The 27,575-nt window shown below is 46.0% G+C and overlaps 1 protein-coding gene across 3 annotated transcripts; it reads right to left on the minus strand.

Annotated features, from left to right (window-relative positions):
• Positions 1 to 2,731: 2,731 nt before the first annotated feature.
• ARF3 (ADP ribosylation factor 3) lies at positions 2,732 to 26,308 on the minus strand. Of its 3 annotated transcripts, none has more exons than XM_036251816.1 (5): positions 15,025 to 15,126; positions 7,738 to 7,978; positions 6,811 to 6,921; positions 6,451 to 6,575; positions 2,732 to 5,646 (listed from the first exon to the last, which is right to left on the minus strand). In XM_036251816.1, the coding sequence occupies exons 2-5, from the start codon at positions 7,883 to 7,885 to the stop codon at positions 5,485 to 5,487; spliced, it is 546 nt and encodes a 181-aa protein (XP_036107709.1). In that variant the 5' UTR covers positions 7,886 to 7,978; positions 15,025 to 15,126; the 3' UTR covers positions 2,732 to 5,484. The 3 variants fall into 3 exon arrangements, with proteins under 3 accessions (XP_036107709.1, XP_036107710.1, XP_036107708.1); XM_036251817.1 differs by lacking the exon at positions 15,025 to 15,126 and adding an exon at positions 11,236 to 11,347; XM_036251815.1 differs by lacking the exon at positions 15,025 to 15,126 and adding an exon at positions 26,130 to 26,308 and having other exon boundaries at positions 5,249 to 5,646.
• Between the last annotated feature and the right edge of the window lie 1,267 nt (positions 26,309 to 27,575).

A 27,575-nucleotide genomic window follows, 5' to 3' on the forward strand; every position in this document is an offset into this window, starting at 1 on the left:
ATCCAAGGCCTTCCAATGACTTTCTCCAGGCTCATTTTGGAAGCTCCCAGGATAATCCTGAAACGGACCCTGGGACCAGGTTCCCTGACAAGTTATGAATGAAGAGCTATTCATGTTCAGAGAAGTTGGGGTTGCTATTTGTCCTAAGATCTGGGTGCTAAGCATTTACTTTCCAAGTACCCTCTTATTCCCCCATGTCTCCCCAAAGAAGCCGGGTTTAAGCTACTGCTGCAAGAGGACCCCCCACCTTCTTCCTGGCATCCTGAAATGAGTGCTAAGGGTCAGAAGGGAACAGGTCATCCTCTTTGCCAAATTTGTTCAGAGGTCAAAAGATCCCTATCGGCCTGCCACCTAGCTGAAATCCTCTCCATTATCATTATCTTATGAGAATCTGTAGCTCTAAAAGGTTATCTATTTATCATAAAAATGAAGCACTTGGGAAAGGAGTTCCTAACTTATCAATAACCTCAGTCACCAAGCAGGACTTTTGAGGAGCCTGGAAGGAAAGTGTCATCAGATTTTGAGGGATAAGTGGGTAATGTTTCAAGTTTACCGGGTTGATAAAGGGAGTAGTTTAAGGGTTTCCTAAGGGCAGAAACACTGGACCTTGAGGTGATGGCTTATTTTAATAACAGGAGAGAGACTGAAAAGGAAAACTGGAAAGGGAACAGGGGGATAACTGAATATAAATATACTTCACACTATTTGGGGCTCTCCAATTTATTATATGCCTAAATCCTGTCCTTTTCCCACAGCATCAGGGTGGGAAGACCTCTGTCCCCAAAGCTTAAGAAAGTGGTAAGAGCCCTGGCTGGTTTGGCTCAGTGGTTAGAGTGTCAGCCCGCTGACCAGAGAGTCTTGGGTTTGGTTCCCACTAAGGGCACGTACCTCGGTTGCAGTTTGTCCCGGGGCCTGGTTGGGGTCGTGTGGGTGGCAACCATTTGATGTGTCTCTGTCATGTCAATGTTTCTCTCTCTCTCTTCCTCGCTCTCTCCCACCTGCTCTATCTGAAGATAAATGCAAAAAAGTCCTTGGGTGAGAATTTTAAAAAAAAGTGGTAAGAATGGGGAATGACTGCTCTGACCACCATGGTTTCACTCAGCAATTAGAGCATCAGCCCACAGACTGAAGGGTTGCAGGTTCGATCCCAGAGGCAATCAATCGATGTGTCTTTCTCACATAGATGCCGACCCCCCCCCCCAACCAGTAAGTGATCTTGGTAGTATCCCTGTTTGCTGATTTTTTTTTATTTTGTTGAGTTTTTTTGGAGAGAGAGGAAGGGAGAGATAGAAACATCAATGTGAGAGAGAAACATTGATCGGCTGCCCCCTGCAGGCCCCCACCGAGGATTAAGCCTGCAACCTGGGCATGTGCCCTGTCCAGGAATCAAACTGAGACCTCTCAGTCCATGGGAGGATGCCCAATCCACTGAGCCACACTGGCCGGGCCATTCTATCTAAAAATCAATGGAAAAATATCCTCAGGTGAGGGTTAACAACAACAACAAAAAGTGTGGAATGCACCCTGGCCAGTTTGGCTCAGCGGTTAGAGCGCTGACCCGCAGACCAATGAGTCATGGGTTCAATTCCGGTCAAGGGCATGTACCTTGGTTGTGATTCGTCCCTGGCCCAGGTTGGGGTCATGCGGGAGGCAGCCACTCAATGTGTCCTTTTCACATCAATGTTTCTCTCTGCCCCTCTCTCTTCCTCTCTCTCCCTCCCACTCTGTCTGAACAAAAGTGGAAAAATGTCCTTGGGTGAGGATGAAAAAAAAAGAGTGGGGAATGCCTTCTCTGACCACCATGGTTTGGTTAGCGGTTAGAGCAACAGCACATGGATTGAAGGGTTGCAGATTCAATCCACAGCTGAGTAGGAAACAACCAATCGATGTGTGTCTCTTACATAGATGTTTCTCTCTCTCCCCCTCCCTCCCTTCCATTCCATCTAAAAATCAGAAAAATCAATGGAAAAATATCCTCGGGTGAGGATTAATAACAACAAAAAGCAGGGAATGCCTGCCGGGCTCATCTAGACCTTACCCACCCCACGGGCAGCACCATCCCTTTCTTTGTCTGGAGCCAGACAACAGTAACAAGAGAGGAAGAGAGTAGTGACGGCAGTGGGGTGGAAGGGTGGGGCTTTACGAAAAAGGTGTTTCCCCCCCCCAAAATGTCTGTGGAATCTCTGGATGATGCTGGAATCCTGACAATGGGGAACCACATGCTTGAAGTAAAGGGGATGCAAGGCCATCAGTTGTAAGGAGGATCAAGTACATTACACTATCCAGACCTTTACCTTTTATACTTATTCACTGCCAAAGTTCAGAACTAAATGGGTGAGGGGACTCCTATCTATGGATGAGGGAACCCTGTTCCAACTAGAAACATCTGATGCACAGGGCTAGGGAGGTCTGAGAATGGAAGTAATATAGGGCACTCTCAAAGATCAGGGCCTGCTAGCCACTAAAATCTACCAACAGGTGATAAATATGGCTAAGTTCAGGGTTAAACACTTTATAACTAGAGGAACAAAGTCACAACACCCTCATACTCCAGTGCCCAATTCATTTAAGCCCCCCTCTGGGGTATGATGGGAAGAAGTAAGCAGTGTGGAAATGAGCCTGAGTTCCCCAATAATCTCACTCTCCCCCCATCAAGTGCCCTTTACCCCTCTACTGAAGGATCAGTCTGGATACAGGGACCAGAGACAGAACTACCCTCACCATTAAACCACTGTCCCAGGGCTGCTGCACGTCAAGGATGAAGGTCTGCTCAAAGCTGCATAAAACATAAGTTTAATTTCCAACCATGGTCACAGTCATCGCGTACCCCACATTTTGAGCAAGGAGAGAGAAGGTGAGTTATTAAACATATATAGTCTACATTCCAGAGGAGGAAAAAAGAAGAGAAAACCAGTTCAGAACTGCAGTTACCACTATAATACCACAAACAAACTTTGGGGGTGAAATGGGGGACTCCCCAGGGAAAAGAAAGGCTGGAACAAGGAAAGCATAAAATTAAACCTACCAGAGGAGAGGCGGGGAGGGAGTGGGCAGAAATGGAATGAAACACCCAATCTCAAAAGAATTTTTAGGTGAATGGGAATGTAGAAAGGTCCACCCCTGGCAAGGGCCTAGCAAACAGGGATACTATCAAGATCACTTACTGCCCCCTGCTGGACAGATCTCAAGCAACACCAAGGCAACCACCAAGGCTGCTTCCTAACACCCTTAGCCCCACTGGTCCCTAGAGCCCCCCAAAACGAGGTGGGATAGGCCTGAAATGAGGAAACCCTATTTGGGACAGGTATCTAACTAGGGAAGGCCAGAGAGGGAGTGAGTTGGGAAAAGTGGTAAAGTTCTCACCAACCACAAAGATATAGAGTGGGGAAGCCTAAGTAGGAAAGAAACAAGGAAAGGGGAGACAAACAGGCAACAGCACTGAATGAGTTAGAAGGCAAAGGGAAGAGTTCAGGGAGAGAGGCAGCAGGAGCAAAAAAAATTGAGGAAGAAAGAGAGAGAGGCAAAAAAAAAAAAAAATAGTGTGGGAAGCATCTGTGGGGTTAGGGGAGTGAAGACAGTTAAAATGAAATAGAAACTCCAGCACCCACTTTCCCCCACCACCAAATATACACACATACATACACACAAAGGCCTAGAGAGCAAGAGACCTGCACACACCCACTGTGTCTTGGGTAAGTAAAACATCACTAAGGAACTGGCACTGAGGGAGACAACTCTGGAACCTCTTTCACAGTTCCAATCTGGGGTAGGGTAAGGGCTATTAATCTGCCTGTTGTAGACAAAAGTGGCAAGAAGCCTGGCTCCATGGGGTGGGGCTTGGGGCAGTCCTTCTGGGAAGGGGTCCCTCAGTCATGCCGTAGGGGTTCCTGGGCCCTGAGCTTAGCAGAAAGGTATGGGCGGCTGTCTTGGAGCTCAGGGCGCAGCCAGCACACACAGGAGCCCACAGAAAAGCCACAGCTTCACAGACACCGCAGAAGTCAGGACCTCAGGGATGAGCACCCCCTGTAGACAGAGAGACTCAGTAGCAGCAGCTTCTGAACTACATAGTAATAGGGGGAGGACCCTGAAGACCACTGCATTACAGCAGCACCATCAACCACTTCAGAGTTCTAGTTCCTCCGTTCCATCTCACAGACCCTTTTACGTGAGTGAGTGAAGAGGGCAAGGAGAGCTGTTGGGATAGAGGTGGGAGGGACAGCAGGATGGTCTGAGGGTCTGGAAACAGAACAGAAACTTTCCATCCTTCAGCACATCCTGGACTAGAAAGAGAACTGGAGAAAAGGGGGACTGATAATTGAGGTCTGCTGTGCCACCTTCACTCCCTCACTCCCCAATCAGCCACCTAGCCAGCCTGGGACAAAGGACAGATGAGCCACCCAGTGCCTAAGATTAGAAGATTGGGGGGCAAGGGGGATCGAGAAGGAGAAGGCTGGGATAGGACCGATCCATGCATAACTTTCTCCTAAAACCAAGAGGATGAAGATGGAAAACCCGAGACACTTCCCTGGGTCCCAAACATACATGTTCTTGTGTGTCCACCTCCCCTTCAAGCTCCTAAGGAATAGATCTAAGGGGGGGGACGCAGGGATCAACTGAACACTCTGGGCTGATGAGAGTGAGTGGGTTCCTCTCTCCTTCCCACTAACAAGACAGGGCAAAATGGCATCTCCTTGGAAACAGTCATTTAGAGATAAATGCCACCCTGTGCCCTAAGCAGGGTGAAGAGAGTGGTAACAAGGAAGATGGTGGCGGAAAATCCATCATCTGTCCTATCATCCTGGAAAACCTACCTGCAGAGAAGAGAGGAACCAGTGTAAGACTGTGTCAGCCTTCCCTCCACTTTATTCCCTTGATCTCACCAACTTGGGAGGCGCACGTGATAGGCTAGAGTGGGCAGTGTCCTGGCTCCAAGCCCTGAGCTGCACTCCACCCACTCCACCCCCTCCACCCTTCTCCCCGGCCCCTACTTATATATTTCTCTATACATGTATATACACGCGCACACATGCACGCACACAAAGAGAGGCCCGTGCAATTTCCACGTAGAACAGGGAGAGGGTGATGAAGGGGAAAAAATAGTAGGAGAGGGGCTTGTAGGGAGAGGGAAGGGACTGATGCCAAGAACACAGCAACCAGAGCCAAATGAAGCAAACAGAGAGACTACCCCACCCCATTTCCCGAACCTCAGAGGATGGGGGAGGCACCCCATGAAACCATAACAACCTTGTTTTTGTTTTAAATCTGATAAATTGGAATGATTCATCATCAGGACAGCAATTGGGGACTGGTCAAGGACAGGGGAAAGAAGGGGAGGTAGGAGAGACAAGGCTCTTATTGGGCATGCGGACCTTAATACCCAGGGCCCTGGCCACACTGGCAATGGGAAGGAAGGGGTAGGGCTGGGCAGGGAGACAGTAGGTGTGTTAGGGGTGGTGGGGGTGGTCGGATAGGGCTGCCTGGCTCTCACTTCTTGTTTTTGAGCTGATTGGCCAGCCAGTCCAGGCCTTCGTACAGCCCGTCCCCGCTGGTGGCACAGGTGGCCTGAATGTACCAGTTGCGATGACGCAGGGAATGCAGGCCCAACTTGTCTGTGATCTCAGCAGCATTCATAGCATTAGGTAAATCCTGGAGCCCGAGGGAGACACACAAAAAGGAGACTCAGAATCTTTCAAAGGCTTCTAGAGCACCCATTACCAATATGATGTATACCAGTATCCTTTCCTCCTCTTCCACTTTAGGGACCCAGAACAAGATCCTAAGGAGCTGCTTTGGATTTAGTCATCCCAGGCCCCATACCTAAGACATCAGAGGTCATTGGATTGGTGGAAACCAAATATGGGAATGGTAGGGAAGTGTAGGAGTGCTTCAGACTGGGCAAAGAAAGCAGGTCTGTGCCCTGGCTGGTTTGGCTCAGCGGTTAGAGCGTCGGCCTGCGGTCCAGAGAGACCCGGGTTCAGTTGTCGCTAAGGGCATGTACCTGGGTTGCAGTTTGTCCCCGGCCCTGGTTGGGTCATACGGGTGGCAACCACTCGATGTGTCCCTTTCACATTGATGTTTCTCTCTCCCTCCCACTCTATCTGAACAAAAAATGGAAAAATGTCCTCCGGTGAGGATAAAAAAAAAAAAAAGAAAGAAAGCAGGTCTGTTTGACCACAGGAGTGAGGGCAGTTCCACTGAGGTAGACAACAGGGAAGATGAAAGAGAGATTTAAGGTGATAAATCTACCACACCAATCCCTGAGGATACAAAATTGCTAATTAAAGCAGGGGTGGGGGACAAGAAAAGCATAAAAAGCCAACTAATCCTATTTCCCACACTTCCGAAATTGAGAGCATAGCCAGAGGGTTTCCTATACAATGAGCTCCAAGGCCCTTGACTTCTGAGGCCAGGGTACACTCTCTCAAATCCAAGGGTGGGGAGGAATCTCACCTGTTTGTTTGCAAAGACAAGGAGAACAGCATCCCGAAGCTCATCCTCTGCCAGCATCCTCATCAGTTCCTCCCGGGCCTCATTTACTCGCTCCCGATCATTGCTGTCGACCACAAATATCAACCCTAGGGAGGCAGAGCATGGGCTGCACACAGACGACAGATGAACTCCCTTCCCCCACCACCAAAAGACAATACCCTCCTCGTAGCTTCCAAATATTTGCAACATTTTCTCTTCTTCTCCCACTCATAGGAGCTATAGCAGACCCAGAGTTGGCTGCCCATAACCAAAACGACAACCACACCCTCAGTTCACACCCAACCAACCCAGGCCAGTCCCTGGGCAAGTCATACGCCATACCTTGGGTGTTCTGGAAATAATGTCTCCACAGAGGCCGAATCTTGTCCTGGCCACCCACATCCCAAACTGTGAAGCTGATGTTCTTGTACTCCACTGTCTCCACATTGAACCCTTTGGGAAAAAACAGGCAATGGCCAGTGGCCCTCAAACACCAGGTCTGTAAATGATGCCCCAATGGTTTCATTTGTTTCCCCTAGCCTTGGCCATGATCCCAGCAAGGGAAAGAGAGCTAGGGCTTCCTCAGACCTAGTGCTCCTTGACCTTGTAGCCTAAAGGCCAAAAAAAAAACTAAGGGAAGAAGTGGAAGAGGATGAGGAGGGCCAATCAGGAGGTTCATGACTGCATGGGTAATGTGAGCCAACCTTCCCCACTCATTCTCAGTCTTTGGCTCTCCCTCCTACAAAGAAATGACTCAGCCCTACTCCAGTACATTGGCCACCAGAGTCTTTCTCAGCTAAGAACTGGGGCCTGCGAGGCAGAGTGAAGAAAAAGAACTGAGCTATAGTCCTGGAGCCTCAAATGCAGAACCACCCACAGATGGAGTCCCATCCACAAGCCAAATGTTCTCCCTCCCACACACAGGTCTTAACCAGGATCAGGGCCACCGAGAATCTAAACTGAAGCAATTCCAGGCCTCTGGCCAGAACATCAAAGCCCTTTACCTGCTTTCCAAACAACATAGAGAACCAGCTCAGTACCTGAGGGCAATTGTTGAGTGCCAAGCTGCAGAAGTTCTCCCATCAGAGAAGGCCAGGGTAGGTGGGCAAACAGCAGACCAGCACCTGCTAGCAAGCTAAATAACCACCCTTCTCTGAACCGCACAAATTGCATGGACTTGCCTGGTGGCCAGGTGGGGGAATCTAAGAATAGGCCCCCTGCCTGGCTCAACTGTTGGCATGAAAGCCTACATCCAGGCTGTGCCCTTACCAATGGTGGGGATGGTGGTGACGATCTCCCCCAGTTTCAGCTTATACAGGATGGTGGTCTTTCCTGCCGCATCCAGGCCTACCATCAGGATGCGCATCTCCTTCTTCCCAATCAGGCTCTTGAGAAGGTTTCCAAAGATATTACCCATGATCACAGCAGCTGCTTTCTGAGGACAGTAGGGCCCAAACTGGGGCAGTGGCAATCTGGTTTTGGCCTGGGCCCTGGTATGGAGGACTCGATCCTAGGCAAAGAAATGTAAACTCATTACCACCATTTGCTCGTCAGGATTTCACATAAATGGGATTTGTTAAAGTCAAGGCTAGACTCCATTCACGACAAACTGAGAGCCTGAGGGGACTGTGATGGTTAAGGCCCACTGAGACACATTCTGAGCCTTTGGGAGCAGAGACAAAGCAGTGACCACTCAGGACCTATGCTCTGCCAGCAATTTACATGTGACTTATTCCACCTGTCTACATCTGCACCTGTAAATGGAGGGGTGTTGAAATAGATGATTTCTAAAGTCCTTTTCAAATGGGCCAGTGTGGCTCAGTTGGCTGGGTGTTGTCCTGTGCACCCAAAGGTTGCTGGTTTGATTCATGGTCAGGGCACATACTTGACCCCTAGTAGGAGCCGGCAGGAGGCGAGCAGACAGGTGTTCTGCTCTCAGCTCTCACACTGATGTTTCTCTCTCCTTCTCCCTTCCCCACTGTAAATATAAAAATATCTTTAAAAAATATAAATAAAGTCCCTTCTGTTCTGACAATCTATAATATACCCCAAGGTGTTGCAAGATCATTAATGCCCCTCCCTCCAACATTACCCTGAAACTTCTGGAAAGGGTGAGAGAGGAGGGAGTGGAATGAGGAGTGGCTCTTTGTGACTCCTGACAAGGCTCAGGCTTGCCAGGTTCCCAAGGTTCATGCTCTGTGCTAATCAAGAGACTGCTTCTGTCTTCACATTTCTGCAATTCCACCTTCCTTCTACACACCAAAATTAATGAGGAAAAAATAAGAAAGCAGCACACCTAGAAGAGTCTCATCCTTTCTGTTCTGTGAAATGCTGGCTGCTAGAGTGGTACCCTGTTCACACAATGGTGGGCTGAGAGTTGGGAAGTGGGGTGTGAAGAGACTACCCCCCATTCCTCAGCCAGGTCACTCCTAGGCGTGCCATCGCCCATCCAAGGGTAGATGCTCCACATGGTCACCTGAAATGAGGCTTTCTTCCCTAACTCCCTTCAGTCTATTTTAAAGCCAAAATCAGGTCATGTTGCTCCTCTGTTCAAAACCCTGTCTTGATTTCATATCTCCCTTTTAGTAAAACCGAAAGCCATACTGTGGCCTACAGGGTCCTGCACAATCTGCATTCCCCCTGCATCTCTCATCAAATCTCCTACTCCTCTTCCTTTCGCTTACTCCACCTCAATTCCCCAACACTTTCCTACCTCAAAGCTTTTGCAACTGCTCTTCACTCTGCCTGAAATGCTTCCTCTCCTAGACAATTTCATGGAGTACACCCTCACTTCCTGCAGGTGTCTGTTCAAATGTCACCTTATCAAAGAGGCTTTCCATAACCATCTCTAACACACACTCTCTCACCCCCATTTATCCCACTTTTCTTCGCAGCATTTATCATCATCTGACACATCACATACTTGTTTCTTGCTGTACTGTTTTTCTCCTCCTACTACAATGTCAGCTCCTTACCTAATTTATTCACTGCTGTGTTCCTAGTACCTTGAATAGCACCTGGCACACAGCAGTTGAATAACTGTAACTAACTTCTAGGGTCTATACTGACCTCTCTACAGCTCACTCAGATCAGATGTTTATGCCTGGTACATAGTAGGCCCTTAACAAACACTGCTAAAAAAATGAAGGGAGCAATAAGAACCACTATAAAGGTATAAAATGCCCACCCCAATCATTGCTCCCAACAGGCTCATAGGGTTATTTATTCCCTCTCATCCTTCCTCCCTTCTCTATGACACAGGACAGCCACAGAAATGCATCTTTAAAAAAACAACGAAACGGGTTCAGAATCACGCCTGCCAGCCAGTTCTCTGTGCCTGCGGGAGACATGCGTCAGCGTCAGCGGGCAGCTTATTCAGCAATCACCATATGGCGGCTGCTGGCATGCTCTGTTAGAGTCTGGGAACCAGAGACACACACACACCCCAAACCCAGCAGGCGAAAGAACAGGTCAAGACAGTGCACCCAAACCCAAGAATGTGAAACATGGATGAGGAGGAATCCTATTTACAAGCTAAAGCCTGGGGGTTTGGTGGGAGTTTAGTTGTGTTTTTTTTAAAAACTATTTCAGGTTTGTTTGTGTGTTTTTTTTTCCCTATTCCTCTTAGTTTTCAGCAAATTCCAGACTAGTACAAAGGGGCCAGATCAACAGCCCCTGGAGACCAAAGTACTAGTTTGTCCAAAACACAGAAATAATGAATGCTTATGGAATGTTTCATCTTCAAAGGCCTTCTCAGACATCCACTAATGAGTGAGCCAGGCGTGCTGCTCCTGGTAGGTTCCCCAGATGAGCCCTGCCCCTGACCCAGAGGGCTCATACCCCTGGGAGAGGACCTGGCTCAATTTTAGGGCTCAACTTTAGCCAAGTCGCCCACTAGCCATCCTCCCTGCCCATCCTGCTTCAACTCACCCAGGCAGACCAGATTCCTGAGGATTCCTGAGGCAGGTGGGGACACCTGCCCAGCTTAAAATGATCAGATCCCATCAACCCTGGCAATCAGTGGTAGTCAGACTGCTGGTTTTGCTTCCATCACCTCCAGAAATTTAAACCTTCCCCACATCTTCCTAGTTTTCATCTTGTCTCCTGCTCAGGGAGCCTTTCCTTCAGCTCCAAATACTACTTAGCTTTAAAGGTTAGGTAATAGAGTCTGGCCCAATTTCTTTCCTTTTTTGGCGGGGGGGGGGGGGGGGGGGAGGAGGGAGGAAGGAAGAAAGATAAAGAAACATCCATGTGAGAGAGACACATTGAGTGGTTGCCACCCACACGACTCCACCGGGGCTGGGGACAAACTGCAACCAAGGTACGTGCCCTTAGTGGGAACCGAATCCGGGCTTCTCTGGTCCACAGGCCGACGCTCTAACCACTGAGCCAAACCGGTCAGGGCTGGCCCAATTTCTGAACTTAATTTATACTGTACATTTATCTTGCTGGAACTATTGCTGATTAAATGATTACCACCCGTGAGTACAGCAGTGGCTGAAAAATATGTTGCTTCACAACATGCATACACTGTCCTTTGGTTTATTTCTTTGTTAAGCTATCATGCTAAAGTCTTGGTTAAACTTGATCCCAGTGTTACACTTACTTCTGTTGCTAGCACACCACGAGACCCCTGAATTTCTGAACCACTCATGTGGCATTTACCTCCTTGTGGAGATTTTTTCTTCTTTTACAAGTCTGTACATTGACAGTTTCCCCAATTTAACAGTGAACTCTCCATGGGCAAGGACTATACCTTTTACTTACTTTGTATCTGTTCTCACTCCTAGTGCCAAAAGCATTTCAGGAGTTCAATGAAGCACACTGGCTGATTTAAGTCTCATCTGAGGATGTCCTTATATCATTTCTTCTATCATAGCAGCACTTAATATCTCTAGGAAATACACAGATGGTTTCTTAGATGTCCTGTTGATTCTTGGCCATTTTCCACACATATCTGACCTGGGGATTGGTTTGAGAGGACTAGAAGACTAAAACTGATGGACTTTTCCCTTGCTATTTAATATGCAATGGGGCTGATGGATAACTGATGAAATATTTAAGTATGTGTCCCCTGGGGCAGCCCAGGGCCTTGAAATTAATGGACAGTATGACTCTGGTTTAATATAATCAGAAGCTTGATTCAAACAAGCATTCCAAAGTGGGTGTTGACTTTCTTATCTTGTTTTTTTTTTTCTGTTCCTGCCTATTACCAAAAAGCATGTTACCCCTACCACTAGGATGGTAGTAACTTTCAACTTTATGCTATGAACACGAATCTTTGGCTATGTAGCCAATTCTCATTTTCATCATAAAGCACTGCTAGAAAAAGCTCTGGGAAGCAGAATGACAAAAAAACACAAACAAATCCTGGACTGTTTCCCTGTGTACTGTATAGCCTATAGTTACTCTCTTTTACTACAGATGGTACTCCTGTGTGGATAGGGAAAAATGCCAGGGTTCTAGGGGCTGACAGAAACCAGGAATCAGCAGTTTAAACTGAAGGTGAGTGGCTGAAAATAAAAAATGGGATATAATAATATCTCTAGTAACAAAGGGGCTGTCTCAATATTCTATTTTACAATCACAAACTTTGTTGTCAGTAGTAAAAATAACAAGAGGAGCTCTAAAAATGTGTTCCAATACAATCTTTGTGGGGCATTGCAATTTAATCAAGAGCACTGTCAGATTTAAGCTACATCTGAGGATGTCCTGAGGACCACTCACTGTCCACAATTCCCACCCCATCCCCACCAGGAGAGGTAGGTTGTTGCTATAACTGGCTGCTCAGTCAGTTATATGTGTTGCAGGAACATGCCTGCCTCACTCTCCAGGTGATTGTGAGACTCATAGCTCAGCCTGCCATGCACACTCCCCTTGCCTGACTCCAATAACTGGCTCAGGCATGTGTGTTAAGACACCTCTGAGGAAATTCCTGATCTGGCACTACCTCCTGCTCTTCAGGCTGCATGAGTTCAGGGAAAGGAAGACCAGACTCTCCCAAACTCTTTGCTGGCAAGCAGGGTACACTAAAAAGCAGCTTTGTTTCCAGATAATCTATTGGGGGGGGGGGGTGTTAATCCTCACTCAAGGATATTTTCCCATTGATTTTTAGAGAGAATGGAAAGGAGGGAGAGAGAGAGAGAAAAATCAATGAGAGAAAGACACATCAATTAGTTGCCTCCCACATGACCCCAACCAGGGCTGGGGACAGAACCTGCAACTCAGGTACATGCCCTCGACAGGGAAGTGAACCTACAACCCTTTGGTCCATGGGTCGATGCTCTAACCACTAAGCAAAACTGGCCAACGCGATATTTTCTGAATTGAGATATCACTAATAGAGATGCTATTTTTAGTACAGCCAATGGAGCAGACCAATAAAATTTAAATAAACAAAAGCAGGGTCTGCCCGTATTTAGTTTCCTTAGCGCAGCTGGCTTGTGACTGACCTCTGTAAACTTTCCAAGTCTTTGTCTCAAGAGCACTGTAATCAGCACATAGAACTCTTAGATTAGTATCTCAATGACTTCTACTGGACTCCAAGATTTCCCAAAGCCAAGAAATAGCTTCTGATGTCAGCTTCCATCCATTCATTAAACATTTATTGAGAATTCTGTATTCTCAATTAAATAGTTACTGAGAACTAGGGATACAAAGAGGAAGACAGTTTCTGCCTTCATGAAACTCAGTCAATGGAGAGAAAAAAAACGTGAACAGAGGATTACAAAACAGTTGGAGGATAAGAGTGGGGTAAGCACATAGTATTATGGGGACAGAAAGTTGGAGCAGTTAATCAAGACTGAGGGGTAGCCCTGGCCAGTGTTCTCAGTGGTTAGAGTGTCGGCCTACACACCAAAGAGTCATGGTTTCAATTCCCGGTCAAGGACATGTACTTGGGTTGCAGATTGATCCTCATCCCAGGTCAGCTGGGGTGCAGGCGGGAGGCAACCAATCGATGTGTCACTCTCATATCTATGTTTTTCTCTCTCCCCCTCCCTGCCTCCCTTCCACTCTCTCTGAAAATCAATGGATAAAATATCCTCTGGTGAGAATTAACAACAAAAAGACTGGGGGGTAAAGGACAATTCCCAGACATGATGCTCAGGTCACACCGAAGGTTGACTCCTGAAAGAAAAATAGGAAAATACCCTAAGAAGCCTGAAACACCAGTTAGAAAGAATATATGTATCCCTATGTTCATAGCAGCACTATTTACAGTCACTAAGCTCTGGAAACAACCCAAGTGTCCATCAATAGATGAGTGGATAAAAAAACTGTGGTACATATACACAATGGAATACTATGCATGCAGCTATAAGAAAGAAAGATCTGGCCCTGGCTGGTTTGGCTCAGCGGTCAGAGCGTCAGCCTGCAGTCCAGAGAGACCCGGGTTCGGTTCTCACTAAGGGCATGTACCTCGGTTGCAGTTTGTCCCCGGCCCTGGTTGGTCGTGCAGGTGGCAGCCACTTGATGTGTCCTTTCACGTCGATGTTTCTCTCTCTCTCTCTCTCTCTCTCTCTCTCTCTCTCTCTCCCTCCCACTCTATCTGAACAAAAAATGGAAAAATGTCCTCGGGTGAGGATAAAAAAAAATAAAGCAAGAAAGAAAGATCTGTTATCCTTTGAGACGACATGGAGGGACCTGGAGAATATTATCCTAAGCGAAACAAGCCTAGCAGAGAAAGACAACTATCACATGATCTCACTTATTTGTGGAATATAATAAACAAAACAAACGGATGAATTAAATAGACCCAGAGACATAGAAGTAGAGTACAGAGTGACAAACCTCAGAAGAGGGGGTGAGGGGGGAAGATAAACCACAGAACTTATATGCATGTATACATAACCAGTGGACACAGACAACAAAGTTGGGGACAGGGTGGTGGTGGGGGACTGGGAGGAGTGTGTCAATGGGGGAAAAAGGAGAAACATCTATAACAAAAAATAAATAAAAGTAATTTAAAAAATAGGAAATAATCAGACATTTAAGAGAAGGGAATGGGGTAGAACGAACAGCATTTGCAAAGACTTTTATACAAACTTGAATTAGGCCCTGGCCAGTGTGGCTCAGTTGGCTGGGTGTCATCCCATGCACCAAAAGGTTGCTGGCTGGATTCCTGGTAAGGGCACATGCCCGGGTTGTGGGATTGATCTTCAGTAGGGGGTGTGTAGGAGACAGCTAATTAATGTTCCACCCTCCCACTGATGTTTCTCTCTTTGCCTCTCCCTTCCTCTCTCTCTAAAAATCAATTTAAAAATCTTGAAAAATAAAAATAAAAAAGACTCAAGTTAGAGACGGCACTTTATATTAGCAAAAGCCAGGTGCAACTAGGGGGTAGTTCACTGGATGCAGCACAGTGAGTAAAGTGATGAGGCTGGAGAGATAAGCAAAGGCTAGATCATGAAGGGACTTAAAAGCCATACTGAATAACATGATCAAATATGTGCTTTAGAAACACCATTCTGGCCCTGGCAGGTTTGGATCAGTGGTTAGACCACTGGCCAGTGGACCGAAGAATTGTGGGTTCAATTCCCAGTCAAGGGCACATACCTCGGTTGCAGGTTCGATCCCTGGCCTTGGTTGGCAATGTGTGAGATGCAGTCAGTCAATTTGTCTCTCTTTCTCTCTCCATTCCTCCCTCCCACTCTATCTAAAAAAAAAAAAAAAAAAAAAAAAAATCAATGGAAAAATATCCTCTGGTGAGGATTTAAAAAAAAAAACACCCCCCCTATTCTGGCAGCAGTTTAGGGAATAAATTGAAAGGGGAAAGACTAGAGGCAGAGAGAACACTGGGGAAGTACAGTAATACAGATAAGAAATCAAAAGTTCTTAACTAGAGAAGACAGATTGGAAATATCAAAACAGTAGAATCCACAGGATTTAATGACTGATTAAATGCAGGAAGAAACGAGTAGAAAAGTCAAAGATGGTTCTCAGGTTTCTAGCCTAGGTGATTCAGTGGCATTTCTTTAAATAGACAATAACAAAAGAACAGATCTGAGAATAAAAATGTTTATTTTTGGATTAAACGTTGATTTTGAGGTGCTAAGGTATGAATTTCAACAGAAAAGTCTGGGCTGAGTAATTGGGAATCATCTGTGCTGATGGTAAATGAAGCCAGAGGAACCAAAATGATTGATGATCCATGATGGCTGCCTACCCAACAGCCATTCTTCACCTTCTTTCTTCTAACAGAACTGCTAATTTGTTCAGATGTTGGGGCAGCAGGTATGAGATATCCTTCCCCGGTCCCAGGACATGAAAAGTGATCAGCCTAAGGCATTCCATTTCCTTTGCTAGTAAACAAGTTACAAATAGTCATGTCCTAATTCTAGCCAGTAAGATGTGAGAAAAATCTGCTGGGAGCATCTGGAAAAGTTTTCCACAACCTTAAATGACATATGGCCTGGCCAGTGTGGCTCAGTGGTTGAGAATCGACCCATGCACCAAGAGGTCGCCGGTTCAAATCCCAGTCAGGGCACATGCCCAGGTTGTGGGCCAAGTCCCGAGTGGGGGACATGCAGGAGGTGGCCAGTCGATGTTCTCTCTCATCGATGTTTCTATGTCTCTTTCCCTCTTTCTTCCTCTCTCCCTAAAATCAATAAACAAAAAAAATTTTAAAAATCAAAGGACATATGGCAACATATGTTCAGCCTTTGGATGTCAATATAGAAGGAAGAGATTCTGGAGTAATCTTGAGACCATGAAGGGACAGACAATAGAACTCTACAATGTCAGAGGAGAAAAATGACAAAAACTTGGGTCCTTAAAAACATTGTCAAGCTGGTGCATTAAAAACAAACAAAAAACAAGAAAGTGTTCTATCCCTAGATGACTTTTTCTGTGTGTGCGGTAAAAATATAGATAACAAAATTTACCACTTACACCATTTTTTAAAAATCCTCACCTGAGGATATGTTTTTATTGATTTTAGAAAGAGAGGAAGGAGGAGGGGGAGAGAGAGAAATATCAATGTGAGAGAGAGAAACATCGATCAGTTGCCTCTTGTATGCGCCCCAACTGGAGACTGAACCTGCAACCTAGATATGTGTCCTAGGAGACAGGGAATCAAAACTGCAACCTTTTGCTGTGTGTGGGACAATGCTCCGATCAACTGAGCCACCCAGCCAAGGCACCACTTAAACCATTTTTTAAAAAATCCTCACCCGAGGATATTTTTCCATTGATTTCAGACAGAGAGTGGGAAGGAGGGAGGGAGGGAGAGAAACATCGATGTGAGAGAGACATATCTATTGGTTTCCTCCCACCCAACCCCAACTGGGACCAGGGATCAAACTGCAACCAAGGCATGTGCCCTTGTCCAGAATCTAATCCAAGACTCTTTGGTCTGTGGGCCAATGCTCTAACTACTGAGCCAAACCGGCCAGGGCTAAACCATTGTTAAGTGTACAATTCAGTGAAATTGAGTACATTCATATTGTTGTGCAATCATCACCACCATCCATCCCAGAATTTTTTCATCTTCTCAAACAGAAACTCTACACCTATAAAACAGTAACTCCCATTCCCTCTTCTACTCCCCCCCCCCCCCCATCTCTGGCAACCACTATTCTACTTTCTTTCTTTATGAATTTGGCTCTTCTAGGTATCTCATATAAGTGGTAACACACAACGTGTGCCCTTTTGTGTTTGGCTTATTTTACCTAGACTTCCTGTTATACACGTAATAAAACCTCTTACTCTTTGAGCCACAGGTATATTTTCTGTCTTTTGCCAGCTGATACAACCCAACTACTATATCTAGGGAGAATATGCACAGTGGGACAGGAGAAAAGGCTAACGGTAGAAACCTGGGGCACATCAACATTTAGGGCAGTGGGCAGAAAAGAAGGCCAGGAAAGAGAGTAAGAAGAAACCTGAGGGGTAGAAAGAAAATCTAGAGAGTAAGACATCATAGACATCAATGAAGAAAGAACACTAAAAAAAAGGAAGGAAGGTCAAATTAAGATAAGGCCTGAAAGACACCTATTGAATTTAGCTACTAGGCAATCAAGGATGACCTTGTTATAAATGAAAACATATCTAGCTAAAATTAGGATCCACTTAACTCAGTTAGCAGTGTTTAAGCTCAGGCCATTTACCTTTTGGTCCAAGAAGACAACTCCAGTATGTACAGGATAACCTTGAAGAAGGCCACACTACAAGCAAAAAAGGATCCTAAATCACTATATCTGATAGAGACCTTGGGAAGGCTCTGGTTTTTCCCATGGACAACACAGAGCATGTGAGTCAAAACAGAGCATCAAGTCTGTTTCAGAATACATGGCCTACCCAAATTAAACAGTGACCAGACTGAAAAAACAAATAAACAAAAAAACCAGACTCATTTGTTTCTTTGGAACATTCTGTGGTACTGCTCTCTAACCAAAGCTTTCAGTTTGTCCTATTCTTAAAATCTGATGAGCTTACAATTGCTCCATTTCATGATATTCTATGGCTGCTCCAATGCCTACATCTATAGCCTTGAATACTGAGAACACTATACTTTCCTAATTACAAAATCACAGAAATTCCACAAGCAGTCAGCCTAAGCCCTAATAAACTTTTGCCGCCCAATCTGGTCCCACAGCTCAGGTTAAGATGGAGCTGCCAGCAAACAGATGAAACAGGAAGACAGGATTTGGAGAAGGCCAACCATTATAGAGCACCCTAAGGATACAGAAGACTGGGAACTGACTACCTTGGGGAATAAAAGCTGTTTGTGATCCCTTATCACCTCAAATACACTTCTACTTTAGGACTACTACAGTATGTTTTATTCACATTTTTATCTGTTTCACTCTCCAGAGCTGAAACTTCCCAAACAATATGCCTTTAATGCATTACAAGGCAGCTGGAGATACTGATCCCATCAGTACTATATGGCTAGTCAGGGCTTCAAGTGGCTACAGCCCTTGGGCTAGCCATCTCAGGTTGCAAGCAACTATGTCTGTCTCACTATTACCACTTTCTGTGTATGCCACGATAGGAACAAGTTTGGAAAGTACTTCACCAGACTATGAGCCTCTCACCAGCAGGGACCATGCCTTACTCATGTTTCATGTCCCCAGCATCCAGCACTACAACCTATAGCTAGCGATTTGATATGCTTGTTGAGAAGCACAGTACTACTGATGGTGGCAAGACATTTGTGAGGTTGAGGAAGACATTATTCTTTAGGTAATTCCCAATCCTTTTCCTGTATCTGACAAAGTGAAGAAGTGGTATCTTTCTTCTCAGAGCCCTAGGGTTCCATAGATGGAATTCACAGGCTGCCTGAAGGAAGACACCATATAAGAGGCTCTAATTATGCTCTCCAACTCTCCATCACCACCAGAGCAGCTCCACTTTTACCCATTACATGTATTAGACTTCAAATAAGATTTTACATAAGGTAAGTTCTACTGTTTTAAAAAACTGTAGGGCCAGCCCGGCTGGTGTGGCTCAGTGGTTGAATGTTGACACATGCACCAAGAGGTCACCGGTTCGCTTCTCAGTCAGGGCACATGCCCAGGTTGTGGGCCCAATCCCCAGTGGGGGACATGCAGGAGGTGGCCAGTCGATGTTCTCTCTCATCGATGTTTCTATCTCTCTCTCCCTCTCCCTATCTCTCTAAAATCAATAAAGGAAAAAAAAACAAAAAAACTGTAGGGCCAGGCCTGTTTGGCTCAGCAATTAGAAAGTCTGCCCACGGACCAGAGAGTCCTGGGTTCGGTTCCCGCTAAGGGCTCGTACCTCGGTTGCAGTTTGTCCCTGGCCCCAGTTGGGGTCGTGTGGGTGGCAGCCACTCAACGTGTCTCTTTCACATCAATGTTTCTCTCTCTCTTTTCCTCCTGCTCTATCTGAAGATAAATGCAAAAATGTCCTCGGGTGAGAATTAAAAAAAAAAAAAAAAAAATGCAGGAGGGCCCTGCCCAGGTAGGATAGTTAGAACATGGTCCTCATACACCAAAGTTGTGGGTTCGATCCCTGGTCAGGGCACATACAAGAATCAACCAATGAATGCATAAGTAAGTGGAATAACACATTTCTCTTTCTAAAAAAAAATCAATTGAAAAAGTTTTTTTTTCCAATTAATATATGGGTGGGGGAAGGAAAAAAACAACAACACTGCAACAGAGAGCAAATGTTCTTCTATATCCTAAATCATGTTCAAGTTTAAACATTCATGCTGGACACTATTGTGTATAAGCTCATAAAGGAAGAGTTATGCCTCACCAGTAATAGGAGAGCTAAAAGGCACCATGAGATCTGTGATATCCAGTCACCTCACCTTTCTTGAGGAATATGGTGATAATGGTGGATCCCTGAAATCTCAGCCATTTCCTTTTTGATCCATATTGTACAGCAGATTTTTTGCAGAAGTCCATAACAAAGTTCTGGAATCCCTACCTCAGCTCTTTCCCAGACTACAATACAAAGTCTTCAAACTTTTGTGGAACTCTATTTGAACGCTCCCCATGTCTTTTCATTATCAAAAAGCTTTATTGGCAACTACCTATATTTGTGACAAATGTTGGAAAAGTTTTGGTAGACAGAATTACACAGATATCATAACACTGGACCTTAATACAGTACATTCTGAAACATACTGAGAGGCAGACATTCAAAAAAGATAGAACTAAATGAAAAGTGCCCCAGAAAATGGGAGAATGTTGCCCTGCCCAGTTTGGCTCGGCGGTTAGAGTGTCAATCTGCAGTCCAGAGACCTGGGTTCGGTTCCCACTAAGGGCACGAACCTCAGTTGCAGTTTGTCCCTGGCCCTGGTTGGGTCGTGCGGGTGGCGACCACTCGATGTATCTCTTTCACTTCAATGTTTCTCTCTCTCTCTCTCCCTCCCTCCCACTCTATATGAAAAATGTCCTCAGGTGAGGATAAAAAAAAAAGAAAATGGGAGAATGCTGAAATGCTCATCAAGATCTAAAATAATGGGATCCAGGAAGCTAAACCCTGACCCAAGTTAATGAGGGTGCACCTTTAGTGAACAGTCAACCATTCACTCAGTCATGCTGATTTTTTTTAACATAAACACTATTCTTTTTTTTTTTTTTTTTTAATTTTAATCCTCACCGAAGGACATTTTCCCACTTTTTGTTCAGATAGAGTGGGAAGGGGGGAGAGAGAGAGAGAGAGAGAGAGAGAGAAACATCAACATGAACGGGACATGTCGAGTGGCTGCCTCCCGCACGACCCAACCAGGGCCGGGCACAAACTGCAACCAAGGTACATGCCCCTAGCAGGAACCGAACCCGCGTCTACCCGGACCACAGGCTGATGCTCTAACCACTGAGCAAAACCGGCTAGGGCCATAAACACTATTCTTGAGTCCCACATCCTCACCCAAGTTGATGGCTCAGGGCCCCTGCGTTGCTCCAGCTTCACCTCCCACTCAGGCAGCAGGAACTGCCTCTGTGAAGCTGACGCTGAAAAAACATTTTACTGCTCTTAAGCCTACAACCAGCACAGAAAGTCATGGTAATAATCACCCCTCTACAGGCACCTCAGGTGGTAAATTATTCTTCTGTAAATCTTTAAGGCAGTCCCAAGTGCTCATATTATTATTACCATTGTGATGATGATTACTAATAGCAGTTAACATCTATTTGGGGCTTACTATTATACAATACTAAGTGCTTTATGTGTATTATCTGATTTAATTCTCATGTCAACTCTACAAAGTAAGTACTATCATTATCATACTTTTTTTTCTTATTGATTTTAGAGAGAGAGGAAGAGAGAGATAGAAACATCAATAAGAGAGAACATCAAAAGGGCAGGGAGGGAGGGGGAGGAAAAGGAGAAACATCTGTAACAAAAATTAATTAATAAAAAAAAAAAAGAGAGAGAGAACATCAACTGATCGCCTCCTGCATGCCCCCCACTGGGGATTTGGCCCACAACCTGGGCATGTGCCCTGACTGGGAACCAAACCCGTGACCTCTTGGTGCATGGGTCGATGCTCCACACTGGCTGGGCTCATTATCATACTCTTTACAGGTGAGGAAAACGAAGCTAAGAGAGGACAAGTAATTTCACCCAAATCACACAACTAGTAATAGCAGAGGCAGGATTTGAACCCAATTTTGTTTGATTCCAAGGTCCATGCTTTTTCTGGTCCACGGGCCGATGCTCTAACCGCTGAGCAAAATCAGCCAGGGCTACACTCTTAATTACTGTACTATTTTGCCTCTAAATTCACTTTGCAACAAAAATTATTATGAGAACATTACCAGATTTCAAGTTATACTACAAAGCCACTGTAATCAAAACAGCCTGGTACTGGCACAAGAACAGGCAGATAGATCAATGGAACAGAATAGAGAACCCAGAAATGGACCCAAGACAATACGCTCAATTAATATTTGACAAAGGTGGCAAGAGCATACAGTGGAGTAAAGACAGCCTCTTTAATAAATGGTGTTGGAGAAATTGGACAGCTACATGCAAAAAAATGAAACTAGACCATCAACTTACACCATACACAAGAATAAACTCAAAATGGATAAAAGACTTAAATGTGACTCATGAATCCATAAAAATCCTAGAAGAAAATGTAGGCAACAAAATTTCAGACATCATACGCAGCAGAATTTTCACTGATATATCACCGAAGGCCACAGAAACAAAGGAGAAAATGAACCCACAGGACATCAACTCAAAAGCTTCTGCACAGCAAAAGAAACAACCACCAAAATGGAAAGGCAACCCACTCTATGGGAGAGCATAATTGCCAACAATATATCAGATAAGGGGTTAATTTCCAAAATATATAGAGTGCTCATACAACTCAACAAAAGGGAAGACAAAGAACCCAATTAAAAAATGAGCAGAGGACCTGGCCAGTTTGGCTCAGCGGTTAGAGCATCAGCCCACAGACCAGAGAGTCCCAGGTTCGGTTCCCGCTAAGGGCAAGTACCTCGATTGCAGTTTGTCCCCAGCTCCGGTTGCAGTCGTGTGGGTGGCAACCAGTCGATGTGTCTCTCTCACATCAATGTTTCTCTCTCTCTTTCTCCCCTCCTCTCTAACTGAAGATAAATGCAAAAATGTCCTCGAGTAAGGATTTAAAAAAAAGGGCAGAGGAACTAAATAGATACCTCTCCAAACAGGACATACAAATGGCTAAGAGACATATGAAGAAATGCTCAACATCACTAATCATCAGAGAGATGCAAATTAAAACAACAATCAGGTATCACCTCACACCTGTCAGAATGGCCGCCATCAACAAATCATCAAACAATAAGTGTTGGCAAGGGTGTGGAGAAAAGGGGACTCTAGTGCACTGCTGGTGGGAATGCAGACTGGTGCAACCACTATGGAAAATATGGTGTTACCTCAAAAAATTAAAAATTGAACTGCCATATGACCCAGTGATCCACTTCTAGGAATATACCCTAAGAAGCCTGAAACACCAATCAGAAAGAATATATGTACCCCCATGTTTGTAGCAGCACTATTTACAATAGCTAAGATCTGGAAACAGCCCAAATGTCCATCAGTAGACGAATAGATAAAAAAGGTGTGGTACATATACACAATGGAGTACTATGCAGCTGTAAGAAAGAAAGATCTCTTATCCTTTGAGATGACATGGAGGGACCTAGAAAGTATTATCCTAAGGAAAACAAGCCAAACAGAGAAAGACAAGTATCATATGATCTCACTTATTTGTGGAATACAATGAACATAAAAGTATGAGGAATGGGGTAGTCCCAGAGACGTGGAAGTGTATAGACTGACAATCCCCAGAAGAGGGGATTGGGGGAAAGAGATAAACCACAGAACTTGTATGCATGAACAATGGACATGGACAACAAAGCTGGAGGCAGGGTGGGGAGGGAGGAGGAGGGGGGAATCAGTGGGGGGAAAAGGAGAAACATCTGTAAGAAAAATTAATTAATTTTTTAAAAAATTATGATGAGAGCCAAACACAGCGATATACTTTGAGTCTCAGGCCTCTTGGCATTCATGTCTAAAGGTATATAGGGAAGCAGATTCCACAATTTCCCTGTTATTTACTTAGCTTTAACAAACCTGATTTTAAAAAAGTTCCTTCTTCTAACCAACAAATGCCGCCTACTGTCCTGAGTCCATTTCCTCTTATGACTCCAGTGGAAGAGAGTAGCAGAGATGAACACACACAATATGACCCTCTGTGCACATAAGACTTCACTTCCACTCTTTCCAGGCTGCTGTCTGCCTGCCTTTATACTTGCATTTAGTTTAATAATAGCATCTACGATTCACTGGCACCAATCCTGTGCCAGGCACCACATACATACACTGGCTCCCTTCTCCATAATCTCCAGGATCCCAATTTGCAAACAATACTTTGAAGGACTTACAGCTAATGGAGAGACCTCTTTGCCCAAAATGGGGAGCAGATCTGAGATTTCAGATAAATAATTACTGTGTTCTAGTAATATTTTTCTTTTGGGGTCTTAGTTTCCATTATCCATGCCTCTTTTGTGCCTCTTAGGAAGGTGGAGAGACCAAAACTTTTTATTACAAAGGCCTCTGTACCTTCACTCAGCTATCTCCAGGCACTCTCGACAGCCAAGTCATCTTTCTCCTTAAACTCAAAAAGCTTGTTGAGTTCTATCCATTCACATCCTGTATTAATCATGAGTGCCCTCTGTGTGCAAAGACCTTGTGGGAGACACAAGATGAGCTCTAATTCCTGCACCCAAAAAGCTTAGTCTAGCCCTGGCCAGTTTGGTTCAGCAATTAGAGCGTCGGCCTGCAGTCCAGAGAGACCCGGGATCGGTTTCCGCTAAGGGAACGTACCTCGGATGCAGTTTGTCCCTGGCCCTGGTTGGGTTGTGCGGGTGGCAGCCACTCGATGTGTCCCTTTCACGTCAATGTTTCTTTCTCTCTGTCTCTCTCTGTTCCTCTCTTTCCCTCCCACTCTACCTGAATAAAAAATGGAAAAATGTCCTCAGATGAGGATTTAAAAAAAAAGCTTAGTCTCGTAAGATCTGGTCAGTGTGGTTCAGTGGTTAGTGTCAGCCTGTGCACAGAAGGGTCAGAGCACATTCAATTCCCAGTCAAGGGCACTTACCTAGGTTTCAGGTTCTTCCTAGATGGCCCTGGTTGGCTGCGGGAGGCAACCATTCGAGTGTATTTCACATCTCTCTCTCCTTCCTCCAAAAATCAATGGATCAAATATCCTCGGTTGAGATTTAAAAAAAAAAAAAGAGCGTAGTCTCTTTAGAAAAGCAAGGCATGCACATAAACATTTTGACTATGCAAAGTAATAATTCTATGCTGGGAGGCAGGAGGCATGTGAATGTGTGATAAATCCAAGGCCAATGATACATTCTGTGAAAAGGTGAACCTAATGGATCAGCTTCTTTCTTAGAATGAGCTTTTAGAGAGACATTATTCAAACTCAAGTCTAATGTGCAATGACCAATTCACTGCCCCACTCCAGTCATAGCAAGTGGAGACACTCCCACAACAAGCTAGAGACAAAATGGCAGCAAATTAGGGACAAGGAAGGAAGTGTGCAGAGACTAGATTCTGTCCTGTTTGCACTGACCCAAGCAATCAGACTCCAGCAGCAGATCGCCTACCAATAAAACTTTCATGCCATAGACCAGGGTGACCCAATCCAACAGTGGTAGAGAAAGGTTTTAAGTTTCACTTCTCCCTCACCCGGATGACCTCACTATTTCTTCTCACTCTTGACCACATACCACATTCTTCCTGGCCAGGCCAGAGGGAGACTGGCAGTAATACAACTCAGAAAGAAGGGAACTCCCCCAAAAGAAGAGCTACCACTTTGCTAATCAAGAAGTCTGTTTTAACAGGGAACTCCACCTCCCCCTCCTTTCCTCAAACATTGGTGTAAGCAATGGCTCCATTTTCTGTTCCGGGAATCCTGGTACTTCCTAAAGAAAGCAAGCGGATTGGAAGACACAAACTCAGAGCCAGCAACTAGACGCTCCTTCCTCCAGTGAGACCGCCCCCGCTTAGCCAGGGGGAGGAAGGCACCACCTCTCTTCTCCAAGCAGGAACAGATTCCCCCTCCCCCTTCTGCCTCCTCTCCTTCCGTTCCCCACCTGCAGCCCTCTTCCAACGTGCTGTTCCCAAGACCCGAGAGCACAACCTCCAAGAAAAGAGTGCCCCTGGGGTGATCCTCTAGCCTGTCCTGCCGGCTACTCCCTAAACCCCCTATGCACTCCTGTCCCATAAAGGGAGGGGCAAGGCCTCTCTCTGGTCTCCCATTACTAAGGTGGAGGGGAAGAGAGGGTAGAAAAAAAGCAGCATTCCCTAGCCCTTTAACAAGAAAAGGATACAAAACATCTATCACCACCCCCGCATCACCTCTCCCTGTTCTGCTTTTCTCCTCTTCAATCCCGACCCCTCCAAAGCCCACCTTCTGCAGGCGAGGAGAACCTAACGACAGCCCAGGCTGCCCCCTTGTTCAAGGCCGAGGACAAATCCGTATGCGCCCCCCACCCCCACTCCAGCTCCGCGTCCTTCAAATGCGGGAGCAGGAGTAAAGCTGGCCCAGCGCCCCCTTTCCGAGCTCTCGGGTGGGAAGAACCACACCGCCCCAAGCCAGGCAGTGCCCGGCAGGAGGCTCTATGTCCTCAGCCCCCACCCCGAGCCTCTCTACCGCGACCCGCCTTCCCTCCCCAGCCTCTCACCTGTTCCTGCTTCCAAGCTCCGCCGCTGCAGCCGCCGCCTCCGCCCCAGCAGGTTCCGCTTGGCTCTCCCAGCCGATTTCAAAGCGGCTGCTCCCCTGGCCCCGCTCTCCTACTCCCTCCTGCCTTCCCTCTACCTAGCACCGGAAGCCGCGACAGCGACAAGAGCTGTGCGGCGCACCCCCACCCCCAGACTGGGATACTTCCCACCTCCTCGATCGCGCGAGAGCTGCGCGGCAGCGAGTGGCAGTTCTCGCGAGAGCCATCACCATAGCAGCGGCTGCAGCAGAGGTATCCAGGTGCTAGAGCTGAAGCCCGGGCGGGGGCCGATGTGGGGGCTGAAGGCTGGTGGGCAGTGGAGGCGGGAGCCGGGGAATGAGGATGAAGCACTGGGGACTGAAGTGACAGTACAAAGCTCCAGAGCCATGCCTGAAATTTAAGGACTGGGGCTGCGTGCAGGCCACGCTGGAGACGGGTTGAGCTGAGAGGCCCAGGCACCTTGGGCAAAGCCAGAAGCACGGTGTGAGTGAATAGGCCTTGATGTGGCCCGCCTAACTCCTCCAGAACTCATCCTATTTCTTAACCAGGGCTGGCAGCATCCCTCTGAGAGCTCCCTTAACACCGGTGTTACTACTCGCCACTAGGTTACTCAGGAGTGTGAATCAAGATATCCTTTCCTATAGGGAAGAGAAGGGAGAGGGATAAATTTAAGAAACTGAAGGAAACGACTGAACTCTGGGCCATTTGGGAAGTTGGAACGTTGAAGGTTGAAGCCTAATTGAGAGATGTGGTTTGAAGAAGTGTACCTAAATGATTATGAATTTCAGTACCCCAAGGAAAGTGAAAGACTGTGCATCCACGTTCCTCTATTCCTGCTCACCCTCACTTTCCTCACACTCATTTCTGGTCAAGACCTGCAAAGCTGTGTTGGAACACTCAAGGCTGTCATAGAAGACAGGCACTAGCAATGCTAAGAACAAAAGACGGTTCTCTGGGTGCCCTCTGTCTACATTTATTGCAGTCTAGGGGAACACATGGCTCTTCCCTAAGCCCTGAGCCAAAACTGATGCTTTTCTGGATTTTTTTGCCCTGTTTCTTGTCTCCTTCCAAGAAGAAGAAGGCTGGTATATAGCCACTATGTCTACCTCTTATTCCCCCCCAATCCCTGGTGTATGCATTCACCAGTCTCTTCCTCTTTTCCCAATCTGCTTTCTTTCATATTTTAACCTGGAGAATAACATGACCCTAGAATAATGTGAAGCCAAGAGAACCCTAATTTAAGATGGTGAGGGATGAGATGGCTAACAAGGAGCATGTTTATAGCAAAGAGAGTTGTATCTGTCCTGGGCTGTTGCCATTAATGTCCTTTACCCTGCTAAGCTTTGAATTTTAAGTGGTAGAACACTCCTCCAATGTTATTACAGACACGTAGAGTGGGCCCTGTGATAC

Source organism: Molossus molossus, unplaced genomic scaffold, assembly GCF_014108415.1.
Source record: "Molossus molossus isolate mMolMol1 unplaced genomic scaffold, mMolMol1.p scaffold_m16_p_10, whole genome shotgun sequence".
NCBI lineage: Eukaryota > Metazoa > Chordata > Mammalia > Chiroptera > Molossidae > Molossus > Molossus molossus.

Bases quoted from the DNA above. Each gene is read 5' to 3' on its own strand.
- ARF3 (XM_036251816.1), bottom strand. From the start codon at position 7,885: ATGGGTAATATCTTTGGAAACCTTCTCAAGAGCCTGATTGGGAAGAAG. The intron at 6,922-7,737 runs GTAAGGGCACAG...TTTTTCCCAAAG, and splicing joins CACCACCATCCCCACCATTG to GGTTCAATGTGGAGACAGTG. The intron at 6,576-6,810 runs GTATGGCGTATG...CTGCCTCCCTAG, and splicing joins TTATTTCCAGAACACCCAAG to GGTTGATATTTGTGGTCGAC.